Source organism: Chlorocebus sabaeus, chromosome 1 (assembly GCF_047675955.1).
Source record: "Chlorocebus sabaeus isolate Y175 chromosome 1, mChlSab1.0.hap1, whole genome shotgun sequence".
In the NCBI taxonomy this organism is placed as follows: Eukaryota; Metazoa; Chordata; class Mammalia; order Primates; family Cercopithecidae; genus Chlorocebus; species Chlorocebus sabaeus.
In genome coordinates, this window is record NC_132904.1 from 75226594 (window position 1) to 75252890 (window position 26297).

Below are 26297 nucleotides of genomic sequence, written 5' to 3' on the forward strand. Positions count from 1 at the left end.
AAAAATGTTAGCTATCATCACTGTTAGGATTATACGTGCTCAGTAAATCTTTGCTGGACGAAACTAGTTATGTTCCAGGCTATGTCAAGCACTAAAGACACTTATTAAGCAATGGTTTTCATGGGAAACCCTCACTGAATCTTTTCCGCTAGAATGGCATCAAATAGGCACCCCTCTCTCTCACTCCCTCCTCTCTCCATCTTTCTCTATCACACATGCAAAATTCTAAAATCTGCCTCACACTTGCTATGCATTATTCACTGACAATCTATATTTTTCTGCCTTTGAACAGTGAAAAAGCCTGTGTCAATTTATCCTTTAAAGCTGCTCCTTGCTGAATCCACATATGTCCATTAATGGTGACTTGGAGGGAACAGCATCTGTAGAGGCCCATTTCAGATGATCCCATTTAATGTGGGCTGTGACTTCCCAAGGCCGCTGCTCATTAGCAGCTAGTTCTTATTACTTCCCACAGTTTAAACAGAAGATGAAACCGAAAGAGCTTTCACAAAGACTCTAGTGAGGCAGCTGCAAAACTGAGCATCTGAGCCTGGTACTCAAGAAGGAAAGAGCTTGGCAGAGCTACCAAAGAGGAAAAACAGGTACCATGTTTCCCGGATTCCAAGAAGTGCTTTTTCTTTTCACATTTTAATGTTTTTTGAAGTTGGAATGTGTCCATGTATGCCTTTTGAGCAGTGTGACTTTTTTCCCTCTGCCTAAAAAGTTGTTATTAAATTGATGGTACATTTTAAAACTGAGGAATGTGGCACTTTCAAATTTTAAAAAGTCGCCCAAATATAAGAAAGCCCACGTGAACCTTTGAGAAAAATACTCACAGCCCGTTGAGCAGTATGGAATGGATGGATAATTCTTAATCACAGGGAAGAAGACAGGCCTGAAGGACAAGACATCTGAGTAACTGGTGGTCCTGCAGTCCTTGGTCAGGCAAGATCTTGGCTGCCTCAGAAGTTGTACCTTTGCTTGGCAATCATCCAGTCAGAGCAGAAATGCCTGGGGTCTGTCTCAACCCACTTGTGACATTATGATTATATATTCATGGTTCCCAGCTCATAACTCCTATACTCCTTGTTATAGTCTTTTGTTCTAATGTTGAGGCACTTCAGACTCAAAAGCAGACCTTACGAAACAATCTCTGCCTCTCTCTCTGACTTTCTCCTGCCCTCCTCTCCAAGGCAGAACTCGAATCTGACTGTGGGTCATAAGACCTACATTTCAGAGGCCATCCTGCTGCATACCCTGGAGGAAGGAATGAGTGCTGCACAGAGAGGCCAAGAAGAATCCGAAGAGACGGGCCTTGCTGGGTTTAGATCTTACCATTTTTGTCCAGTCACATTTCTACATGGTTGTCAACTATGCCTTTCCAATGAAGCCTCCGTAAAAGGCCCAAGAAGACAGGGTTTGGGGAACTGAACATATGGAGGTCCCTGGAGGGGTGAGGGTGATGTACCTGGGGAGGGTGTGAAAGCTCCATGCCTCTTACCCTACATCTTGGCATACACATCTCTTCATCTATATCCTTTATGATCAACTGGTAAATATAAGTATTTCTCTAGTTCTGTGAGCTGTTCCAGTAAATTAACTACACCCAAAGAAGCAGTCAAGGAAACCTCAACTAGAAGCCAGTCAGATAGAAGTTCCAGAGGCCCAGATTCGTGACTGGTATCTGAAGTATGGTGGATGGCGGGGCAGTTTTGGGGACTGAGCCCTCAATCTGAGGGATGTGAGGCTATCTCCAGGTAGATAGTGCTGGAATTGAGTTGGGGGACACCCAGCTGGTGTCCACTGCAGAGCTGATTCCTTGCTTGATGGTGGGGAGAACCCCACCTCTGCCTATATTTGGTCACAGAAGTCTTCTGTTGATGACTATTGTGTGAGAACAAACGAAAACACTGAGTTTTCCTCAAAAACCATGGTTACAGGTGCTTTGTGAGGAAGAAATTCCAGTGTGTGGTTTCTCTTTGTTTGAGAACCTTTATTGTTCTTGGAGCTCTTTGAAAGGCAAAGGACTAAATTTGGGAATAAAAGTGGTTGTAAGAATATACATTTATTTTCTTATGGTAAGTTAAACTGCTTGCTAATTAATTAATTAATTAATTAATCTAATAGAATTGCTTATCGAGTAATACTATGTGCTTGGCTCATGCTAGTCACTACATTGTCTAAAGAGATCGACTGAGCAGCCCTGTGGGGCAGGTGTTAAAATTCAGCCCCATTTCCCAGCCCCAGAGACCAAGGCTCAGAGAAGAAGAGTGACTTCAGCCAGTTCACAGAGGTGGGAACTGGCACCCACCCAGAACCCCTGCTCCTCTCACCGCTTCACCCCATTCCACACAGCTTCAGCTTGCTTTCTTTTTCTGGAGAAGAAACCAAGGGTCTGTTGGTGATGTGGTGGCAGAGTCAGAACTAGAACTTGGGCCTCTGACTCTTAGCCTGAGGCTCCTTTCACTGCTTCGTGTGAAAGTCTTTGGAAGTACAAAGAGCCATCCATAGAGCAGGAAAAAATCAGGCAGAGCTTTCCCTGGTGATGGCTTCTTTCTTTTCAAGTTTACTAAATCCCACAAAGCTGCAAGCCCGCCTGGGTCACCACATCCCACGAGAACAATTGAGGCAGATAATTAACAGCAAGATTTCATCCTTGTGAAATCTTTTTACTTGAAGCTAAAAGATCAACCCATAACAGGATGATGTGACAAATGCAGAGAAGGGTCTCTTTTCTATGAAATCCTAAAAGAGGCACAAACCTTCTCACCTGGGCTTCAGGAAGGACTTCTCCGTAATCACATCCCTTTCATAATTACGTGTAATTATTCTTGTCCTTTGTCTTCACCTACACCAGTGTGAGTGTGTCTGTTAATCTGGGAGTCATTAGGATGGCAGAATAGTGAGGTCGCCTAGATTAGCAGCTAATGAATTCACTGCCCTTTGTTCTGATAACAGAATAGGACAATAAAATATTATTCTGAAGCTTCTGAGAGATAATTTACTTGACTCAGGCTGGTATATTTTGTAAATTAGGTGATAATACAGAGAGTTGCAATGCTTTCCTGTTCTTGGACAGCTCCAGCAGCAGCCTATTTCTTGTGCCATCCTCCTCCAAAGGGGTCTTCCCACCCCTCTGCCTTAAAGTCCCCTGGCCCCCACCTGACTTACCTTGCAGCAGTGTGTAGAAGGCACCTGAGGCAGACAGGTTGGTGGTTATGGTGACATCATCCTTGCTGGAGGTCTCTACCTGGACATGCACTGAACTGTCTGTATCACTTCGGAAACTGCTCACCTGGCCAGTAGGGAAGGTCACATTTGTCAGGCGGCCAAAGCTGTCATACCTGGAAACCAAGGGGTGGAACTGAGTTGTAGAAATATAATGGTGCTTTAGTTGGAACTTGGCATATTCTATCTCATGCCATGGTTTTGCTGTGCTCTGCTTTTCTTTCTGGCTAGATACATTCCCATGTCTCCCACATCTCTTGCATGGGACCTGGTACACAGATTTCAGGATGTGACTCCACCTGCTGACATCCAGCTGCAGGAAAATGACTGACGTCTCTGAGTCTCCCTTCCCTAACCCAGTGGGGATGACACCACTGACCAGCCTACTGCCCAGGAGTACAGCTATAAACTAGAATTCAATTGTGAAGGGGCGAGATGATGGTGGCCATAATGAGACAGCTGACCTGGAATTTTAGAAATGGGGGACTCCCCAGAAATGATGTAGTCAAGCTTGATGCCTGAATACCCTCTGCAAAACCCGCAAGAACTGGTTATACAGGTTTTTCCTGAAAAAACACTAGAAATGGGAGCTATTACCCAGGGGTTTCCTAGGTTTCTACACATCCTGGGAAAAGGGGGTTCTGAATTCAAACCAGGACTCAGCCTAGATAAATGGTCTCTTGCCTGTTGCAACCCCTTCCATCTAGATTTTACATCTGGCACTAAGCATTTTTGTATCTGCAACTCTTAGAACTCCATAGCTTTGCTCAGGTATGGTCTTTCTAAAGCATCATAATTGAATCTTAATTCTCTTTACTATTCTCCTGATAATAATAAAAGAAATACCTACCATCATTGAACACCTCCAATATACGAGGCATGGTGCTGGTGGCTTTTCATGCATTTTCATGTAATCCTCATTTAATACATTTTTCATGTAATCCTCATTTAATCCTAGTGTAAAAGGTATGTATTATCTCCTTTTTGGAGGATCAGAAATTGAGGCTTGGAAAAGTGAAGTCACCTGCTCAAGGTCACACAGCTAATTAAGTGTGGGTGGAATCAAAATTCAAACTCAGATCTGTGTGCTTCCAAACTGCCACCTACCTGCCTCTGTGTCTTCAATGAACATTTCTGTACCATCCATTTGCAATTATTCATCACATGTGCTCCTCCCTGGCAGGAGTGGGCTATTAACATTTTAATTATTGTTTTTAATTAGAGGAGGCTGAAGTGTAAAATGGCAGGCTTAAATAGCCTTTTTGCACTTGTGTGTGAATAGGGACATAGTTCTTCCTCTACATGGCAATATTCCTGACTGACTTCCTGGACATGGTTGCCCCTGTGTACTTTGGGTCTCCCTACTGGCTTTTTTTTTTTTTTTTTTTAACTGTTTTGTTTTTACTTCTGGGGTAAAGCTGACCCCCAGGTTCCTGTGACGGTTTTCACAATGGGGCAATGAAAGTTCAGAGAGTTCAGCTCTGTCCAGGCTCTTTCTTCAGCTGGGCCTGGCTTCTTGCTGAGATTCCTGGGTCTGCAGCTCCTATGGTATCATAGGTGGGTGGTAATGGTATCATTGGTGGGTGAGATTAGGCAGGTCTTTGCTCAGGAATTCTCTGCCCAAGGTCAGACTTGGGTGCTGCACTACAGACTCTGCCATTTGCCAACTGTTCCCGTGCCTGTGCCTGGCACAGATCACAGCACTCTACACTGAATCCAATAGTCCCTGGCACACTCTGCCACAGAGGAGGCATCGGTAGAGGTCTTCTGAATAAATCACCCCTATTTTTGGCCTAAGACCAATTCTGGGGGAGGGGCCGGTGGCCTTTGGGGAAGTTGGACGCCTCTGGGGCTGGGGCCTTTTCAGGATGGCAGGCAGTGCTGTGGCCTCGACTACACTCCCTGGGCAGGGCTGCAGGCAAGGCTGTGGCTCTATCAGAGGCTCTCCTGTGGGTGGTTGGGGGCTTCAAAAACCCATGTCCTGCCATGATTTCTCCTTTCTCTTCCTTAGTACTGAGTTAGGTTCTTCCAGGAAAAGGTCAGTCTGGCCTAGGGGAGGCTGAAACCTGGACTGGATGGTCAAAGGGGTGCACTGTCCCACAGAGCTCAGTGAGCAAGAGTTCTGAGAGACGGCGGCTAAGAAGGAGGGTGTCTTGCGGTAAAGATCTGAGATGCATGTCCGAAGACTTCTCTCATGTGGAGACCCTCTCAGAGCTCTGCTCCTTTCAACACTGAGAGAGGCTGGGATTCTTTTTAACCATTTGTGGCCACTGGAAATTTGAATAGGAAGGAAACATACAAAAATATTGACAGTGGTTATCTCTGGGAGGTAGAATTACAGGTGATTTGAATTGCTTATTTACATATATTTCCATGATTTTAAAATAATAAACATGGATTATTTTCATAATCAGAAAAGTGTTGTGACAAGCCAGGTAAAACCACATGTGAGAGCTCATGAGCATGGCCATCTGGGGAGGCAGATGCCTTAAATTCCAGGCTGTGCAGAGACAGGACAGTCTCACTTATAGGGCAAGTTGAAGATAACAATTTCCAGAACTTTTCAGCAAAATATTACTGGGATACTCCAAGTTTTTTAGCTAAAAATCAAGACCCCCAAAACTGGTTTTGCCCTGGTCAACTTAACTGTATCTGTGATTCATGATTAAGCTGGATCCAGTCAGATCCTGAGTCATCTTTTAATCAACAGGAAGACTCATTTCAGTCCAGCGGTTTAATGGGATGGGATGCTGTTCTAGGCTGATTCTTTGAACGCCTGTAATCCCTGTACATACTCTTTATTAAAATAAGACTATTCACTCGGACTGTCTACTTTCCTGACCTAACTGCATAAAAAAGATTTTATTATACCATGCAAGACACTGCAAAGGCAGCTGTGGAGTTTTACAGATAAGAATTGATAGATTGTTAATTGGGGTCAGATGTCACTTTGACACTACTTCTACCACAGCCTCGCTCAAATGCCACCTCCTAAAGCCCTCCCTGGTTTTTCCTGTTCCTTCTCCCAGTATATCCTGTGCACAGCTCTATCCTAGAATGCCTCCCCTGCACCGCAGTGTTGATGTACAAGTTGTCCCCCTCTTTGGATTGTGAGTGCTTGAGGTCAGAACAGGTCTGTGGAGTCAGTGGACTGACACCGTCTGGGTTCTGCCACCTGCCAGCAGCGTGACCCTGGAGGACTGGCTCTCAGTTCATCTCTGCTTCACAAGCATTGGAACTGGCATAGAGAGGAAAGGCAGGGAATGTTGGCTGAACGAATCAGTGAATGCAGGATTGGATGTGCAAGGCCTCTTTCCTGCTTTGTGGGAGAGGAGACACCATGATTCATTCACACATTCCCTCCTACAGGACTTGGCACAAGCTGGACACACAGTAGGTACATGATAAACACTTGCTGAATGCCAAAATATGGAAACAACAACTCTTACTAAATAACACTTTGGCAATCTCCCTGGGTATCTCCCCAGAGTTTTAGTCTTGAAGACAGAAAGAGGCTTTGTATAAAGGCAGACAACTGCAATTATTATTGAAGGTAGTTTGTAAGGCATAATTAAATTGAGCCTAAAGAAGATACAATGAAGAGACCCCATGCCTTTAAGATCTGGTTTTCATTTTATATAAGATGGTCAAAAAACCCAGTAATTTCCACTCTTCACATTTTCCATTAGGACTGAATGTCTTAATTAAATGAACATCAAATAGAGCAACCAATTTATAAAATTTTCTTGTCTCCTCTTCATTCATTTTAGTACCTTCCAGAGCTTGGGAAATGACCTGGATCTCTTTGCTGCTTGATCGATACCTGTAATTATCCCACCAGAACTGCTCCTTCTGACTGTGGATGGGAAGAGGTAGGGTTGCCAGTCCGCTGGGCCCTGCACACCTTTGACCTGTGAGCCATGTCTACAGAACCCTTTCTTCTCCACCACAGAGCTGCCACGACTCTGCCACAGAGCTGCCACAGTGCAGGGACCTGGGAGGAAGGGGCAGTTCTCTGAACTCTCTGGGCTCCAAGTGGCTGCCTCAAGTCCCGGCCCCATGATTGGGTGGCATCTGGACAATGGCTTAGTTACATTTGTTACAGCTTTCATTATGGGAACCCACAAAGTACTGGCAAATTTTCTTTCTTTCTAACCAAGAGGAATGAAGGGAATAGTTTTTAAAAAAGGTCTCTGGAGCCAGATGGTCTAGGCTTTGAATCCTGGCTCTACACTTGCCAGTAATGTGATCTAGAGGATGGGCACTTGGCTCTGTGTTCCTCCTAACCATCAAGTCTCCACTACAAATGATACAATTTCAGGCAGGCTATATCATATAACTTCAGTGAGCCTCTGTTTTCCCTTCTATAAATGGGGATAATAATCCTGTTTTATAGAGACACACAAAGACCAAAAGAGGTAACGTATTTAAAATGAAAGGGAAACTTCTTCCCAGGACCCCCAGGACCCCAGGAGATTGCCCTCAGTGGAATGTCAACTCCCTGAGGGCAGGGACTTCATTTGGACCCTGCTGTATCCCCGTGGCATATAGCATGTGCTTCCTGATGGTCAATGAACGTTGGCTGAATGTTGGCTCCTTCCTGCCTTTCTTTCTGACTTCACCTGGAACGTCACTCCTCAGCAGGTCCTTCTTCTCCCTGTATCTGCTTCTGGTCCCCAAACATGCCAAAGTCAGTGCATGCTGGGGTGCTCATGCTTCCTGTTCCCTTTGCAGGAACGCTCTTCCCTCCGGTGTTGGTATGGCTCGTTCCGGTCATCATTCATGTTTCAGATCAACCGTTATCACTTCAGTGAGGTCTTCCTTGACCACTGCTTCTAAGACAGATAAGTCCCCCAACCTCTGTATCATATTTTCTTATTGACCTCACTATGCTTATTTATTTGTTCTTTGTTGTCTGTCTCCTCCTAATATAAGCTCCATGAGGATAGGGACCTTGTCTGTATTCTTAGTGCCCAGAGGAGTACCCAGCATGTCGACAGTACTCAGTACATGTTTACTTAATGAATAAATATATAAGTAAATAACAGATATTATTGTTGATTCAAGACATGGACTGACAGCAACTAAGAACTTCATTTGTTTTACCTTTCCTTGTCCAGCTGAGGTGGAGAGAGGTCACTAACATTCATGTGGTGTCTTTTAGGTACCAAGCACCATGCTCATCATCATCTTTTGATGTAGGCATTATTATTATCATCGTTTCACAAATGGTGAAGAGGAGGCTTAGAGAGGATAAGCAACTTGCCTAAGATCACACAGCTGGTAGAGGAATATAAATTCAAAGTCAGGTCTGTCTAATCTTAAAGAATGTGTTTTTTCCATCATGCTTCCTATAAAAATTGTACCATTTCAAATAAAAATCTTTGGGTTCATCACTGTGGTATAGAAAACACTGTTTTTGCAAGTCTCAAGTGGGTCAAGAAGACTGGCAGTATTTTTTTTTTTCAGGAGGCTTTGCTTGCTACCACTGCAATTGACTTTGCAGCGATGCCAAGCCCCCACCTGGGGGGTGTGATAGGGATGGCCAGATGATTGGCTTTTCATTACTTCCTCCCACTGATTTTTCTTCATTCCATTTAGCCAAAGTATTTTTGGAGCACAGTGAAAGAAAACACATAAAAGATTCATATAGGCTGGGTGCAGTGGCTCACGCCTGTAATCCCAGCACTTTGGGAGGCCAAGGCGGGTGGATCACTTGAGGTCAGGAGTTCGAGACCAGCTTGGCCAACATGGTGAAACCCTGTTTCTACTAGAAATATAAAAATTAGCCAGGCACAGTGGCTGGGTGCCTGTAATCCCAGCTACTTGGGAGGTTGAGGCAGGAGAATCGATTGAACCTGGGAGGCGGAGGTTGCCGTGAGCCGAGATTGCACCATCGCACTCCAGCCTGGGTGACAGAGTGAGACGCCATCTCAAAAAAAGAGATTCATGTAATTGCTGTGAACTTGGCTCTCAGAAGAAGACTGCTAAAGGATATCTTCACACACACTGCAAGGCTTTCTTTTTCACACTCAATACTTCATCTGGAGCCACTTACTATGCACGGCTGGCAAGGAAAATGCTAAACTGCCCTTTGATACTAAACTTTTGCTGATCTTAACTTTTTGGTTAAAAAATAAGATTTGAGTTGATGATTTTCATTTCTGATTGTTTCAGACAACACCATCACCATGTCAGGGAACTGAGCACTGCATTGTCTGTGGATAATTATGGTTGTTGGCCCAGGCACACCAATAGTTCCCCTGGCCCAAGTCACTGTAATAGATGTCATCACGACGTCATTAGCTACTCCAAACTGGATCAGAGACAGAGCACTTTGTGGCTTCTGCATTAAAATCTTGTACTTGCTGTCCATTTCCTACAAAATTAAGTACCCAAAATGAATTCTAGCCCTCAGGATTCCCCAGATCTGGCCCACTCTGCCACGCTGTACTTGAGGTGGTACATCTGGTAGGAAGTGCTTAGGGTTCAGGTAGATCTGGTGCTGAACCCTGGCTTGGCCACTCATGGCTAACATGTCACACAGCGGGTCAGTCTCTGTGCTGCTTATTCTCTGTTCCCCCAGAATGGATCTGGGGGGATCCATTCTTTTTCCTCTCTCTGCCCAGAGCAGCTGACCCCTGCAGACTGTGTCACTGGGGCACTCTCACTGGCTCGCTTCTGGTTAAGCTAAGTCCGTGGTAGGCACTGGCAAGAGACTGGAATTCAGAAGGTTTTCCTCACTCCTTCTTTCCTCCAGTGCCGAATCTCTAACAGCGGCTGCGTCGATCCATGATTTCAGCTTCGAACAGGGGGCTTCTCCTTCATCGTTACAGCTCCCACTGGACTTTAGTCATAATATCCTATGACTTTCCCACCTTGCTCTGCAGCCTGGGGGTTGCTAATGGTTATTCACTGTTTTCAGTGCCTGGGTGCCTCAGCGTCCTTTATTTTTATTTTTAGTGAATTAATTAATTTGCTTAGGGACAGGCTCTCACTCTGTTGCCTCGGCTGGAGTGCAGTGGTGTGATTACGGATCACTGCAGCCTTGAACACCTAGGCTCAAAAGTGATCTTCCTGCCTCAACCTCCTGAGTAGCTAGGACTACAAGTGTGAGCCACTACATCCAGCTAATTAAAATTTTTTTGGTACCCATCTCTTTGGTAGAGATGGGTATTGCTATGTTGCCCAGGCTATTAGCATCCTTTCTTGGTTCCCTTACCCCTGCCTATACCTCTATAACATGTCTTCATTTGTAAGATATTTTTACTGAGTATAATATCCGAGTGGACAATTGTTTTGTGTGTTTGTTTTTGTGAGACAGAGTTTCACTCCTGTTGCCCAGGCTGGAGTGCCATGGCACAATTTCGGCTCACTGCAACCTCCACCTCCTGGATTCAAGCGATTCTCCTGCCTCAGCCTCCTGAGTAGCTGAGACTACAGGTGCCCACCACCACGCCCGGCTAATTTTGTATTTTTAGTAGAGGCGGGGTTTCACCATGTTGGCCAGGCTGGTCTCGAACTCCTGACCTCAGGTGATCCACCCGCCTTGGCCTCCCAAAGTGCTGGGATTACAGGTGTGAGCCACCACTCCTGGCTGTGGACAGTTTTTTTTTTTTTTCTTTCAGCACTTCTGTCTTCTGGCTTGCATGGATTCTGATGAGAAGTCTGCTGTAATTCTTACCTTCGTTCCTCTTATAAAATGCTTTTTCTTTTTTCCTGGCTGCTTTTAAGGTTTTCTCTCTTTAATTCAGCCATTTGAATATATGGCTAGAAATGTGTATGTGTGTGTGTGTCTGTATGTATTTATTCTGCTTGGTGTTTTTGGAGCTTTTTGGATCTGTGGTTTGGTGTCCATTATTAATTATGGATAATTCTCTGCCATTATTTCCTCAAATATTTCTTCTGCCCTGTTTTTTCCCTCTTTTCCTGGCATTCCAATCATGTGTATATCAGACTGTTGGATATTGTCCCACAGCTCTTGAATGCCATGTTCTGCATTTTCCACTCTTTTTCTCTCTCTGTGTTTTAGTTTGGGTAATTTCTATTAACTGTCTTCTAAGACTCAGCTGTGTCACGCTGTGTCCTATGGAGAGAGCAGTCCATCAAAGGCATTCCTCATCCTTTAACCGTGGTTTTCGTTTCTAACAATCCCATTTGATTCTTTCTTATCGTTTCCATTTCTCTGCTAAAATTATCCATCTGATCTTGTACATTGTTCACCTTTTCCATTAGAACCTTTAAAATAATTACAGTTATTTTAAATTCTCTGACAGACAGTTTCAACACCTGTGTCCTAGCTGAATGTGATTCTGATGATTTCTTTGCCTCTTGGGAATGTGTTGCCTTTTCTTGCCCTTTAGTCTGTTCAGTTGAAAGCGTGACATCTTGTGTAGCAAGGTAGAGCCTGAGTGACAGGTTCATGCCTGGAAATGCGTGTGAGTTTCCTTCTGCTAGGACTTTTGGGAGAGGGTTTGGGTTAACTTAGGATTTGGGTTGGCTTTGAAGTTTGTTTATGGTTAACCTCTGTGCATCATAGGTTTTAAATTCGCTTAGCAATTCCCTGTGCTTAGGATGCGAAACTGGTTTGCCAGAGGGCTTTTTTCCCTCAAGGTCCACAGTTCAGCCCTTGGGTCCTGCCTTTGTGCTGACTGAGAGAGGGTCTCTTTCCATTCTCCTGCCTCTCTCTAACCACCTCCCAACAGTCTTCTGCCCTTCACTGATGCTTTTAGCCTTTCAGCTAACTACGGTGGTGGCAAAGCCTTCACTAGGGTTCTGACTCTCAGGTATGTGGGAATTTTTTTTCCATTTCTCTTCTTCCCTCATTCAGCTGAAAGGATTTTCCCCAGTGCCTAGGCAGGACAGTGTTTACTGCCCTTCTCTTTACAGATGAAGGGTGTTGTTCCTGATGGAAGATGAAGCGAGCAGGGTCTGGGTAGAGTGGTCGGGGGTATATGCTCCTCCCTCAGCAGCTGCTGTGACCCTCTCCCAGGTCTACCACAAGGGACACTTTCTTCTTAAATCTTTCCTCACTCTTTTCTGTGGAAAAGCTCCTGGTGGGATTTGTAGAGAAAAAAGTCCCTAAGAAGACATGGACCTGCCCAATTGCTACAGCATCCAAGGGCTTCAGACTCTCTTGCCAGTACACACTTAGCCTTTGTAAATTCACCAGCCATCCCAGCTGAATTCTTTCTCCCTGGGGTAGGTACATCTGCCCCAGCCAAGCCAGGACCCACATCTTGTCTCTTTCTGCAAGAGTCTGTCTCTCCTTGGATTTGACTTGAGAGAAGGAGTTAAAGGAAATGCACAGATTTACCTTTTGTCTGGGTTATTTTCATGATAAGGTTGGGAAGGATGCACTTTCCAGCTTCCCTATCGCCAAGCAAAAACCAGAAGCCAAATCTCTTCGTTTGACCATTTCAGTTGACTTTTATGTCCCATTGGGAGCACTGGCAATGCTGGTGCTCAGATGTGAATCTAGCATTCTTCTCACTACAGCCTATCTTTTCTTCCTGTCTCTATTTCCCTTCCATTCTGAATTTACAAGTCATTATAAAATATTGACTATTTGTCAACCGACCAGTTGGCAAACCCTAAGCTTGATGCAAAGACAAATTTGCAAGGGTCTCACAGTAGTTAATGCAAGCATAATTATAACAGGAGCTGTCACAGGGCACTGTGGGAGGCCAGAGCCCCTTCCCCTATGGAACCCAGGGAAGGGTGTTGCTCATACCCACCCAGCAAGTCAATTCTGGAACCTGCCTCATACTTATCAGGCCATTTTCTCAGCCACCAAATGCCATCTGACCAGGAGCTAAGTCTGAGAGTAATGATGCCACACATGGGAGATGGGGACTGCATTTTAGACTCCTTTGAGGTTCCTACCAGCAGACTTGTGGGCTGAGGGGAGGAAGGTAATCTTGATTCTCCAAAACTGTGAACTCTATAAATCAAGGTGCTCTGAAGTGTGTGATGTTTATGTTAGGTGTACTATTTAATCTGTTAAGAGGATCGACAAAGCTGACTTAAAACTTGTTTCAGGCCGGGTGCTGTGGCTCATGCCTGTAAACCCAGCACTTTGGGAGCCCTAGGCGGGTGGATCACTTGGGGTCAGGAGTTTGAGACCAGCCTGGCCAATATAGTGAAACCCCGTCTTTACTAAAAATACAAAAATTAGCTGGATGTGGTGGCCGGTGCCTGTAATCCCAGCTACTCAGGAGGCTGAGGCAGAACTGCGGAGGTTCCAGTGAGCTGAGATCATGCCATTGCACTCCAGCCTGGGCAACAGAGTGAGACTCCATCTGAAAAACCAAACCAACTAACCAACCAACCAACCAAACAGCTTGTTTCAATAATAGCCTATGTCACAGGCAAGCCTGGGCAAATTTTTTTAGAAAAATAGAACACTTTGGTTATAATTTACTAAACTGCCTCATGAAGCTAAAGGTAGAAAATTCACTAGAGCAATGGTTCATTGGCAAAATCTGTCCAAATCCTTAAGAAACACCATAATTAAATATCATTACATCTCTACTTCTAGAGAGCCTCATAGTTTGCAAAGTATTTTTACTTTCAGTATTTATTTAGTTTTTTAGTCCTCATAGCGGCCCAGAAATAGGGTAGGGCAGGGGATTATTTCTGTCTGGTTGAGACTTGGGTCTGGAGGCCAGCTAGCCTGTCTCTGAGTCACATGGCTCGCAGCCAATGAAAATAGGTGTCTGGTACCCTTGCTTCATTCTCAGTCTGAGCTGGACCAGTTTGCCTTGGGTGGCTCTGAGTGTTATTTTCCAGCTGACTTTGGATATTCTCAGGGATCTGACTTCTTTCTTAGTTCATGTCTTGATCTCTCATACTTGATTCTGCTCTTCTCACCTGACCTCTGATTCCTACCTACCCCAATTAAAACTTTTGTCTCCTCCTTTGATTAGTTTACTTGCAATTGCTCCTGGGAAATACCTTTCACACCCAAACAACACTTCTGCAATTACTGGTATTGCTACTAATATTGCTTGCATTAAGAACAATAACAACAGCAACACCACCACCAACTGCAGCAGCTATCATCTGAGTACTTATAATCAATCAGACACTGAGCTTTCCATATTTTATCTCACTGAAATTTTGAACCTCATACTATTCCTATGAAATAGATAACTATTTTCATCCCTATCATACAGATACGTCACAAAGAATGTAGGTGACCTTAGCCAGTACAGTTGAAAGAACAGGGACTTGTGTTCTGGTCCTGCTATGTACTCACTGTGTGGTTTCAGGCTCATTATCTAATCTCTCTGTACTTCACATGTAAAAAATGTGGATGATAATTTCTGCCATCTGAGGTTGCTGTGAAGATTAAATGGGAAAGAGCCTGGCACATAGTAGGATCCCAAAAAACAAAAACAAAACCAAAAAACTAGTTTCCCTTTCTATTTTAGGACTTTTATCTACCACTTCTGATTTGTGTCAACAAGGATAACCACTCTTGGGTACTGCTATGAAGTGCAGTCTTCGGAATTCCAGATGCCATTTTACAAAAAAGTAATTGTAAAAACTTTTCCTTCACTAAACATCAACTATAGCTGTATACTTCATCGAGGAAAGAAAGGGAGGGATCTTTCCTGGTGGAAGTGTAGGAAACCGTTCTAGATTTCAGGGGTGATGGAGTGTAACGGATGCAGCGATGTGTAAGCATTCGGTTTGGGATCTGAGGGAGTGACCTTGGGAACTAATTGAGTGCACAGACTTGCTCTGACAAAGAAACCCCTGTAGTGGCTGAATAATGTATAAGAGATTTCCATTGGGCAATGGGCAAAATGGAATTATTTAGCGTATTTCCATTCCAATGAGTTAATCAAGATAATTGCTGTTTCCCTGGATCGTTGTCTTTTCTTTGTAATTAACAAGGTCCTTGTTTGGAGAAAGGAATTTAGCCAGTGAACTTTATAAAAATGGCTGTGACATTTTTGTTCAAATTATATTTAAAAATCGACTACAGATCCTTTTCCTTTGGATTCTGCTAGGACTGTTAGAAACTGATGCTTGATCAAGCTTGAGAAAAACTTTAAGGAGTCAAGTTCATTTGGAATTAACAAACCCAGTGCGGCAGTGGTGTGGGGGTAGGATGCAAGGAGGGCAGCAGGGCAGCACTGAGAAAGCTCAAGCTCTGGCATCAGACTTGGACTGTGATCCCTGTTCTGCCACGTCTCACTATCAAAAGTGGACAAAGGAGCCTTCAGAGCCTCAGTTTCTATGTCTGTGAAACGGATAATAATCACCCATCCTCAGAGCTGTTGTGTGCATTCAATGCTGTGGACCACAGCTGATGCTCAACAAGGCTAGTTCCTTCCCCGCCTCTCACATGCTTATCTAATGGTGACATATTCAGCAATCTCAGTCGTTTGAACCATGGCTAAGACCTCAAAAAGCAGCTTAAAAAATCTAAGTAGAAAAGGAGATGTTCGTCCATTCATTAAAATATCTCCTAGAGGAACACCCCAGATAAATATATTTAATTGTGGCTAGGATTGTAATAAGCTGAACTTCTGGTTCTCTGACCACACCTCTTAAGAAGTCCTCTACTGGATGAAGAATAGAGAAATGAGCTACTTGAGGTGAGCACTAGGACTGAAATAAACAGTGACACCACAGTGCAACCCTAAGGGAGGAGGCAGAGAAACCTTCCCTTTAGATACAGGGCCTAATAAAGCAATGGTTTAAAATCACTTCGGGCTGGGGCAAAGGGGTCTATATCCTCATTTCCCCACTTCCTGAAAGCTCTCCTCATATTACAGCATAATATGCAATTGTTGTTCCTTATTAATGACCCTGAATCATAAAAAGAAAGGTTTCATTATGTCTATATAGTGTGTTTGAGAAGGGAAGTATGCAATACACTTCATAAGAAAAGTTCCATGCAAAATGGTTAAAATGAAAAGGAGTTTTTTTTCTTTTTTTTTTTTGAATTTGAAGATGTGAGCTGCAATTATGTGGAAAATTCATCCACATGTGCCTGTTCCTTCTCCCCTTGCCACATTTCTGGACAGTGGTCATATGAAGATGCTAGCACTTCATCAGGTAAGTACTTTTCATCTGCACCATCTCCCTGTGGTATGCTGGGCAGGTATCTGCTGTATCCATTCTACAGATGTGGAAACCGAGGCCAGGAGGGATTAAGTCCATGGGAGAGTGGGAGCTGATGCCCAGCTCCTCTGACTCCAAAGCTTATGCCTTCTCCGCTAGACCATTTCCTTCCTAGGAGAAATCATGTGGAATATGAACATGTAGAATGTATTAAAGGTAATGGTTTTTATCCCAAATCCTGAATTAAAACAAAATACTCCATCACTTTACCTCTAATCCTACAATGAATTAATGAAACAAAATCATCAAATGGCGTTGTTTTGATACTTACTCATAAAATGTTGTCCATCCGTTTTCATTGCTTTTGGTTGCCAGAAGGCCAGAATTACCATGGTATGTCATCATGGCCAACTCGTGTCCTTGTGTGGTCACACTCTTGAGTGCACTGTTAGTGCCCATGGTCACCCAGTATACCTGGCCATCTGGGACCACCAGCCAAAGGGGCATCCCAGTAGAGTCTCGGCGGACATTTACCATGTTGCCGTTGTTGTCTGTGATGAGTGTGACGTCGCCATCCCCAGTGTAGGTGAAGTTGTACAGGTAGTCTCCTGTGGGCAGGCTTTGGGTGTACAGGTGCTTGCCAGTGGTATCAAACAGATAGAGCTCTTGGTCAATTGGTGAAGACAGCTCATACATGTTCTGGGTGTTGAGGAAAGGCTTGTTCTTCCGGATAAACCGAATTCGGATGTTCCCAAGGTCAGCCACATAGAGCTCCCCATCAGCACACACAGCCAAGGAAGACGGGGTATTTAACTTTGCATCCTTGGCATAACCATCATCTCCAGAAAAACAATCACAGTTGGCATCATTTTTACAGTCACAGCCACTGGGGGCCCCAGCAACTAGTGAGATCTCTCCGCTAGTGGTGACCTGCCTGATGCGGTTGATCTTTTTCTCATCAGTCTCAGCAATATACAGGACCCCATTGTGTGAAACAGCCAAAGCGGTGGCTGACTCCAGGGTTGCGTGGATGGCCACCTTGCTTAGCAGGAAGTGGTCAATGCCAGGGACCTGGCAGTGCATGGGCCTCCCAGCGACAATGCGCACCTGGTGGTTTTCAGAGATCTGCAGGACCACATTGTTGTCGAGGACATAAAGTGAGTTGTCCATTGGGTTGATGGCTAAGTCTGTGGGCCACTCCAGGCGAACCTGACAATGAAGACACCGATACTCAAATGACTGGCAAGATGCCCACCACTAATCCATCCCATAGCCCATGTAGCCCATAACAGTGTCCAAAGTGGCTTCATATACAGTCTTGCTTGATCCTCATGCAGCCTATCATCAACAATGAAGTGTCAGCCCCCTAAGCACTGGGAAACCATGAAAGAGCTGCCACTGAGACATGTGATGGTCTCATTAGACAGACAAAACATGAAGAAGGAGTTAACAACAACAAAATAGTAGGCAAAAGGGTAGACTTTGGAGTCAGATAGGCCTGGGTTCAGAACCTAGTCTACTACTTATGACTGTGGGCAAGTTACTTTGCCTCTCTGAGGCTCAATAGTCACATATGGGAAATGGGAATGACAACAGCACAGAGTCCCTGACCCACCAGAACCCACCAAATAATGGCAGCTGGTGTTCTAGAGATGGGAGGGAAAGGCAGATGGAGTCTGGAGGCTGAAGTAGGAGTTGTTCAGAGGCTTAAGAAAGATTCTTCCTGCATGGTTGATACGATACATACATGATTTCTCAATTCTTTGAGTCCATGGATTAACAGCTGGCTAGGTGCTAGAGATATAAAGACAAGCTAACCATGGTCTCTGTCTGTCATAGTTCTTGACCAGTGATTCTGAAATCTAGCCTCACATTCAAATTATCTGTGGCGATTTTAGAAAATAATGGTGTGCAAACCCCACCCTTGATGAGTGAAATCAGTTCCCCGGGTGTGGAGCTTGGGCATTGGCATTATTTCAAAAAGCTTCCTGAGTGATCCTGATGTGGGCTTGAGAATCATGACTGGATCCTTGCTCCTCATGTGTGGTCATCAGCATCAGCTCACCTAGGAGCTGAGCATAAATGCAGAAGGACAGCCCTCCCTGAAACCTACTGAATCAGTATCTGCATTTAAGCAAAATCCCCAGGTGACTTCTGTGCACACTGAGGTTTATGAAGCCCTGCTCCAGAAAATGGTTCTAGTACCTCAGAGAACAGGTCCACATGGAAGGGATTACTGAAGCTGGTTGTAGGAACTGGGAGTTCAGAAGTGCTGGGCCCCAAGTGGAGCCTCCTCTGAGCCAGGCTGGGAAACTGGCATAGGTCATGGCGGGTCTTCAAGTGGGCACCCAGGGGACTGCAGCTGGCATGGTCTGAGGAGAGGAGTGTCTTCTTCAGTGGACTTGGAGACTGAATTGTTGGATCTATCACACTAGGAGGTATTGGCACTAAGGGGAACCCTTTCCATCTGTGTCCCTAGGAGGTCCAGCTATGTTTTGTGTGGACTGGAAGTGCTGACAGGTGCACCCTACTGCTGATTTTTCCACCCCACCTAAAAATTCATTGCCTTAGACTTCCTGAGCCCCATACAAACCCTTGATATTTGGTCCAATTTGGGGCTTGCTTAAGCAAGTGTATACCTTTATTTTTATTTACTTATGTCTGATGACAGGGTCTCACTCTGTCACCCAGGCTGGAGTGAAGTGGTACAATCTTGACTCACTGCAGCCTCCACCTTCCAGGCTAAAATAATCCTCCCACCTCAGCCTCCCGAGTAGCTGGTACTACAGGCATGTGCCACCATGCCCAGCTAATATATATATTTTTATAGAGACAGGGCTTTGCCATGTAACCCAGGCTAGTCTCAAACTCCTGGGCTCAAGCAATTTGCCTACCGTGGCCTTCCGAAGTGCAGGGATTACAGGTGTGAGCCACTGTGTTTGACCTAAGTGTAAGCCTTTAGATAAGAAATTTCTCTTCCAGGAATTTACTTGTCTGCACCATTGTCTATAAGAGTGTTTTTAATAATGATGAAGCCATTTTTAATAAGGACAAAGACCGAGAACCAACTCATGCCCAACAACTGAGAATTGGCTAAATAATAGTACATTTAGTTTGCTCATAAATTAGAATACTGTGTGTAGTTGTTAAAAGTGATGTTATAGATGGATATTTAATGACATGGAGAAATGTTTGCTATGTATTAAGTAGAAAGAACAGGGTTACAGAACTGTAAGCACAGTGGGATACCAATTGGGGAAAAATACAGGAAGTTTAGCTAGATTATAGATAAAGAGGAGATTAAGTGCTTGAGGGATATATATCAAAACGTTAACCATACCAAGATTAAAGGTGATTTTAATTTCCTTCTTTGTGATTTCTAACTTCTTATATTTCCTACAATGTACATGTGGTAGTTTACCAGTACAAAAAGAAACCCTAATACATTATATACACACGAGTGAGGCCACCTCCATCTGTCCCCTCAGCTCAGGGACATTCTCAGAAGGGGGCAGGCCCTTTCTCAGTTCTTGAAAGCATGACCTTCAGGTCCTGCTTTCTAAAGTCTTCTTGTCCCCTTACTCCCAGCTCCCTCTGTCCCTGCAGAGCCAGGGAGCCTGAAAATTCGCCAGGGCTGCTGCCAGCCAGGGTTGCTGCTTCACACTCCCCATGCTCTCTGGGCAGCTTTTGGCTGCATCAAGAACACAGTTGGCTCTAAAGTGACAGGGGAATTTTCAATTTCTTAAAACCCACTTCTTGTCAATGCTGGCCGCTAAATATTTTATGCCTTCTGGTCCTGTGGCACCTTGGGGACCTGCTTGCGGAGACCTTTCTGCCTGTCGTTATGATGAAAAGATGGTTCCTTGATGGGAGGAGTGGGGGAAGATAGAGTTAGTGGAGGGAGACTGGAGAGGAAAGAGAGGAAGGAATGAAGAGCAAGTGCTTTCCTACACTTTCCCCTTATGCCATGTGCAGGGTGCCTGGGAAATGAGAAGGGGCATTGCTCTTGGAGTCAATCCTCACTCTGTCACACTGCCTGTGTGATGATCCTGCACCAAACTACCTAAGCCTCTCTGGTTTCACCACCATATTAGTGATGATCGTGTTGAGACTTGATTTCCCATCCCTAAAATGAATGGACTAGACTTGATAATTTCAGAGGTCTTGCAGCTCCTGTGTTCCATGGTTCCAGTGTGGAATGATACCCTCTTCCCTGTCCACCTGAGCATCCTGTGCCTTTGGTAAAGCACTTGGAGCTGGCTGCCTTGTTGCAGAGTGATTTTCTTGCAAAAATGGATTGTCAAATGAATGAATGAAGGAAGGACCAGCAAATGGTATAGAGAGAGTGAGAGATTGGGGTCAGGACACTTCACTTCCTATTCCAGTTCCACAATTGCTACATGTGTTAGATAACCCAAGTTACTTAAACACCAAACTTCTTTCTCTATATGTAAAAGGGGATAATACACATTACATAAGGTAGTTGTGAAGATTAAATGAGACAATGTACACGGAAGTTATCTGTGGATTTTAAAGGGAACTAGTATTCACATCCTATTCCTAGTCGCTGGGCACTGTACTAGATAATTTATGTACATAATTTCATGAAAAAATTCATTTCCATATCCCTGATGGAACCTGGTACAGGGCTCTACATTTAAAAATGCATTTTCTTTCATCACACCTCACTATTCTTATCTATAAAATGGGGTAGATCAGCTCTACCCCATGAGACTATTGTGATAGCTAAGTAAGAAAAGAGACGTTGTACTTATCCTGTACCCCCATTTCTTACAGAGTGCCTGGCACATACTAAGTTCTTATTTTGGATCCTAAGCATAGAGTTATTCTCCGTCAGTGGTGGCCATCTCCACTTCTTAACATGTTGCAACAACTTCCTTCTGTTCCTTCTCTGCTCTGTGCCTCTCTCTTTAGTTTCTTTTTGGGCCTGGGTTTGTCTCCTCCCAAAGGAGCTGGTCCAAGTTCCTTGGCTCTCACCTTCTCACTCATGCCTCTGAGCTGTGTGCTGTCTCTGGCTTAACTCCCTGCTCCCCATGGGGCAGTAGAATAGAGAGGAAGCTCTGAGAATGAAAGCCAGTGACACCTGCGCATATGTGTCTGTAACATAGATGCCAGTATTGGAGAGTTTGGTTAAAGAAGATCCCATGCTGACATTCAGGCAAAAGTAGTGACGGCCAGGGGCATAGAGATTTCAGTCCAGGATTTCTGAATCTAAGTGTGGGTTTGAGCATTTTTTCCCCCTGCACCATATGCCAGTTGTCTTTCAAGCCTCTGATCCGACTGGTTGGCAGTACCTCTATCTAAAGTTAAACAATTTTCCGATGTGTGGACTGAAAATTTTCGGCACCCTGTGCTGGCTGGTTGAGGGCCCGTTTTGAGAATTGAAAATACTTGTATGCACATCCTTAGGCCATGGTGACTTCCTGATGGGTAATTCAAGCTTGCTCACAGACCGGAGAGGGAAACTCACTAGCCAGCAAGGGTAAGCCTGCCAAAACTGCAAAGACGAGTGGCAGAGAACAGCTTCCATTCTGGAGTGTAACAATCATATCAGCTGGCGCAAAGGGAAACCATCCCAGCATGCGACGGGGAAGTGACATGAGTGCTGGGACCGCCAGCAGCATCCACAAGGCTCCGTGGAAGGACTTAGCAATACATGTCAGTAACAGAGGCAGGCATGACCAGAAAGGCTGGCAGCAGGTGTCACACTCAGTGGAAAAGGACCTGTGTGTGCAGGCTCCCCTAAAAATGAAGGGGTTTAAAAAGCTAAATGTTGCTGGAGCTGAAATCAATTTGCAATTTGATATAACTCAATGCTCCTGATTTCCCAGGTTTTGGTAATCTTGGCAAGATGCAGCACAGGACACTGATTCAGCATGGGCTTGGCTCGGCCAAAGGATCCAGCAACAAAGGACATACCCTTGCCAAGTCATCACAGGATGTACTAAGGACATGCTGGATAGCCATGTTGTGTCTCTTTTTGACCTACAATGGGTTCCTGGTATCCACCTGCAAATGTCCAAACTCTTTGGCATGGTACAGCAGGGTCCTTCCCTACCTGGACCAAACCTGTTTTAACTGCGGCCACCCGCTTCCAAGCACCCTATGCTATGGTTTTCAATTTTCCACTATTCTTTGAGTGTACCAGCCTCATTAACATCTTTGTGTGTTTGCACGTGCTGTTTCCTTTGTGTGAAATGTCTCCTTTTCTTTCTTGTCACTCAGCAAACCCCTATTCTATTCAACCTGTAAAACTCGCATAAATGTCACCTCCCGTGTGAAAGCAGGCACTCTATCTTTTGTTCATCACCTCTGAAGGGCCAAGCAATGCTAGAAGTTGTGCATGCATTGTTTGCTGTATCTTTAGAGTAGTCCTACTGGGCTGAAGTGAATTATTTCCATTTTACAGATATAAAAAGTGAGGCTCAAAAGACTTTAGAAAACTTGTCTAAAGTTACTGAGTGAGTGAGTGGCAAAAGGTAGGATTCAGTCAATCGATTAATCAATCAGCAAGTATAGACGGTGCCCAAATTTGGGTAACCAGGTATCCTAGTTAATTACAGAATTTCTGTCCTCATGTAGCTTAGAAAGAGAACAGGCAATGTACAAATACTCATCAGTGTTATTACCAAAGACGAAATTCAGGTGGCAATGGATTGAATGTCACGTGGTGGAAAGCTCTGTCTATCCTACTCTGCTGCTGTTGAGGTTTCCTTGGGGAGATTTCTTCACTGTCCCCTGAGCTTCTACTTGTTACTCCTGATGGTGAACTTCCAGGACATGGCTGTGTCTTACTTATCTTTGTGTCCTTGGTTCTCATCACAGCCTGGCACCAAGTAGGTGCTCTTTAAAGGCTTACCAGTGCAAAGGTGAATGGCCAGCAGGCTGGCTGGGTGGCAGATGAGAGGATGAGTGGGCAGTCCCAGGGCTCTGGTAGATGAAGCCATCTTACCTGGGAAATATCCATGACAGAGTCACAGCTGAGGGGCCGGGCTGATGTGAGATCATTGGAGCCGAGCAGGGTGGAGATGATCCCATTCTGATCGATGCGTCTGATCATGGTGCCATCCACGAAGTAGATCAGCCCAAACTTGTCCACTGTGATGCCTGGGGGCAGAGAAACCAAAACAGGAATTCAGCATCAGAGATGACAATGGCACGCACATTCCTGGAGCCTTGCTAGCTGACAGCACCTCTACGTGATTGGGTTTGGTCCTCCCACAACCTTCATTCCTCTCTTAAAGATGAGGAGTCTCAGGCTCAGAGGCCTTGAGTGACTTGTTCAAAGCAGGGATTAGAACCTAGGTTTTCAGATCTTCCGGGGCTCTGGTCCTCCCACCTTGCTGCCTCCTGAGATCTTAATCTATCACCTTAGTCATCCACTAAACCTGTCATAACTTCTGGAGATTTTTAAGCAGTAGGGATATAGTAGTAAGGAGGATCTTTTTCAATATTAACACTGTGAGTTATTTAAATTCACCTATTTCTGAAGCTCTGTAATTATAATAATCAGTTTCCCTTTTGGTAACCATTTTTCCCTTCCCTCCCTCCCCCCCTCCCTCCCTCCCTCCCTCCCTCCCTCCTTCCTTCCTTCCTTCCTTCCTTCCTTCCTTCCTTCCTTCCTTCCTTCCTTCCTTCCTTCCTTCCTTCCTTCCTTCCTTTTGAGAGAGTCTCGTTCTGTCACCCAGGTTGGAGTGCAGTGGCATGATCTCGGCTCACTGCAACCGCTGCCTCTCAGGTGCAAGCAATTCTCCTGCCTTAGCTTCCTGAGTAGCTGGGACTACAGGCACGCGCCACCATGACTGGCTAATTTTTTTTTTTTTTTTTGGTATGTTTAGTAGAGATGAGGTTTCACCATGTTGCCCAGGTTGGTCTTGAAATCCTGACCTCAGGTGATCCACCCGCCTTGGCCTCCCAAAGTGCTGGGATTACAGGCGTGAGCCACCGGGCCTGGCCCGTCCTTCATGCTTTTCTATTCTTATTATTTTAGTCTCATTGATCATTACGAAAGTACAGAATCTGAATAGAATCCTATGGATGTGTGGAGAGAATATTGTTGAACTGAATTTCTAAAGGCGGCACACTGAGGAGAGGAGTCAGAACCATTACTCAACATTACCTGCTCCATTTACTAGACCGTCTCATCCTGTTAACTTTCTCCCTGACCCAGCTTGTATGTCCTTGGGCAAGTCACTGAGCATCTCTGTGTTTGTTTTCCCAGCTGTCAAACAATGAGATTGTTCCAAATCTGTATTTCTCACTCTTGGATGTGTATGGGGATCCCCTGGGGAGCTTGCTAAACTGCACCCCCCAGGTAGCTGATTCAGAATATCTCAAGTGGAGTCTGAGCTTCTATCTGCAGTTTTGACAAGCACCTTGGGTGATAATGACACAAACCAGAGTATGAGAACCACTACACTATATCAGTACCTCTCAGCCTGTGATGTGCATCAGAGGCACCTGAAGAGGTTTTTCAATATACACCTGCTGGCCTAACTCCTAGAAATACTAATTCAGGGGGTGGCTGGGACTGGGACCAGGGCATGCTTTAATAGTGTTCATGAGTGATAGTAATTTCCATCCCAGGTTCAGAATTGCAAGAGTCAGACATAACCATGAACTGTCATGGGATACAGGTGGGACATGGCCCCAGGGAGCACCCAGTTTAGAATGGAAGGCACAGGAATGAATCAGTACCATGTGAGGATCACAGGAAAGGACAGACTTGAGAGGGTCATGGTAAAATATAGGAGATTCTGGTCACTTTTGTTCTGCTACGTTTTCTCTGGGGAAGGCAGTGGAAGAAAGGTCAGGAAGGCTTCAGTGAAGTGGAGAGACTTGAATTATAAAATTTTCTGGTCATATTAACTTGGGCATATTACTTCACTTTTAAGTCTTCGTTTCCTCATTGATAAAACGGGGATTCTAACATCTGACTTGTAGTAATTAGCCCTCAATAATTATTAATGACCATTGTAATGATGAGACAGTGGCTGGCACTTTGTGGGTTTCAAGGCCTTTGCTCTGGGGGCCCACGTGTCTCTCACTGGCAAGCAGGGTGCTTTAATATGCCCAGGGGCCTCTGAGTGCTGAGAACCTGCTGGAGCACCAACTGTTCCTTCTTAGGCTGGTCAGGCAGGAAAGTGATTTCACACAGAGGATTAGGCAGCCTCAAGACTGGGAAGGCTTTCTCACGGTCCTGTCTTGAATGTACATTAATTTCATTCTTTAAGTGCCAAGACAGGCATTTTCTTGTCTGCCTAGCTGTGCCCCATCTTTCTCTTCCATCTGTTCGGACTGATGAGTGCTCCATGAATAGTTGGGTTTCTTGTTTACAGAGTTGGCTGCACAGGCTAATAGAAGTGATCTGTCCCCGATTAATTACCTAAATTTTTCTCCTTTTGTTGTGTTAAATAGATGGACATCTTTTCTCCTCCCTGCTGCAAAGTACCTGCATATCGTGTCACCCTTGTGATTTCTATCTGGGTTAATCACAGACTTTTGGGTAAATGCACTGCCACTTCATCTGTGTGAGGGTGAGGGGCTGCGAGGGTGGGGAAGAGAACACACATGTGTGGAGAACAACTGAAAAAGCCCGGGAGAGAATAAAAATTCTCAGATAAAACTGTTTTAAACCTAAGAGAGTAGAATACTGTGGCTACAAAGGGTCTTGGGGATTATTTAGACCAACTTGTTCATTCATTGACCAATGGAGAAACTGAGGCCCAGGGGAGGAGGTCCCAGAGCCAGCTAGTGGCAGAAGAAAACCATACAGGACTTCTAAGTGCAGGCCTAGAATTCTTTCACTCCTGGCTGCTCTCTCAGTATTTGGAAATCGTAATTAGGAGGGATTAACCTTTGTTGATACAATATTTACCCCACACAATTACCACCTGACACTCCAGGTATGTGGCAGAGACAATGTGACATGATATGATGTGATGTGATATAATGGAACAACAATAACA

The 26297-nt window shown here is 44.7% G+C and overlaps 1 protein-coding gene across 17 annotated transcripts in view; it reads right to left on the reverse strand.

Annotated features, from left to right (window-relative positions):
• TENM4 (teneurin transmembrane protein 4) overlaps positions 1-26297 on the reverse strand; it is a 3083677-nt gene that overhangs the window by 25770 nt on the left and 3031610 nt on the right. For all 17 annotated transcript variants that reach the window (XM_073019796.1, XM_073019792.1, XM_073019798.1 and 14 more), the window contains 3 exons: positions 23282-23436; positions 16640-17517; positions 3172-3344 (listed from right to left, as the gene is read on the reverse strand). In XM_073019796.1, coding sequence (XP_072875897.1) covers positions 3172-3344; positions 16640-17517; positions 23282-23436 — 1206 coding nt within the window. The remainder of the gene's footprint in view (positions 1-3171; positions 3345-16639; positions 17518-23281; positions 23437-26297) is intronic.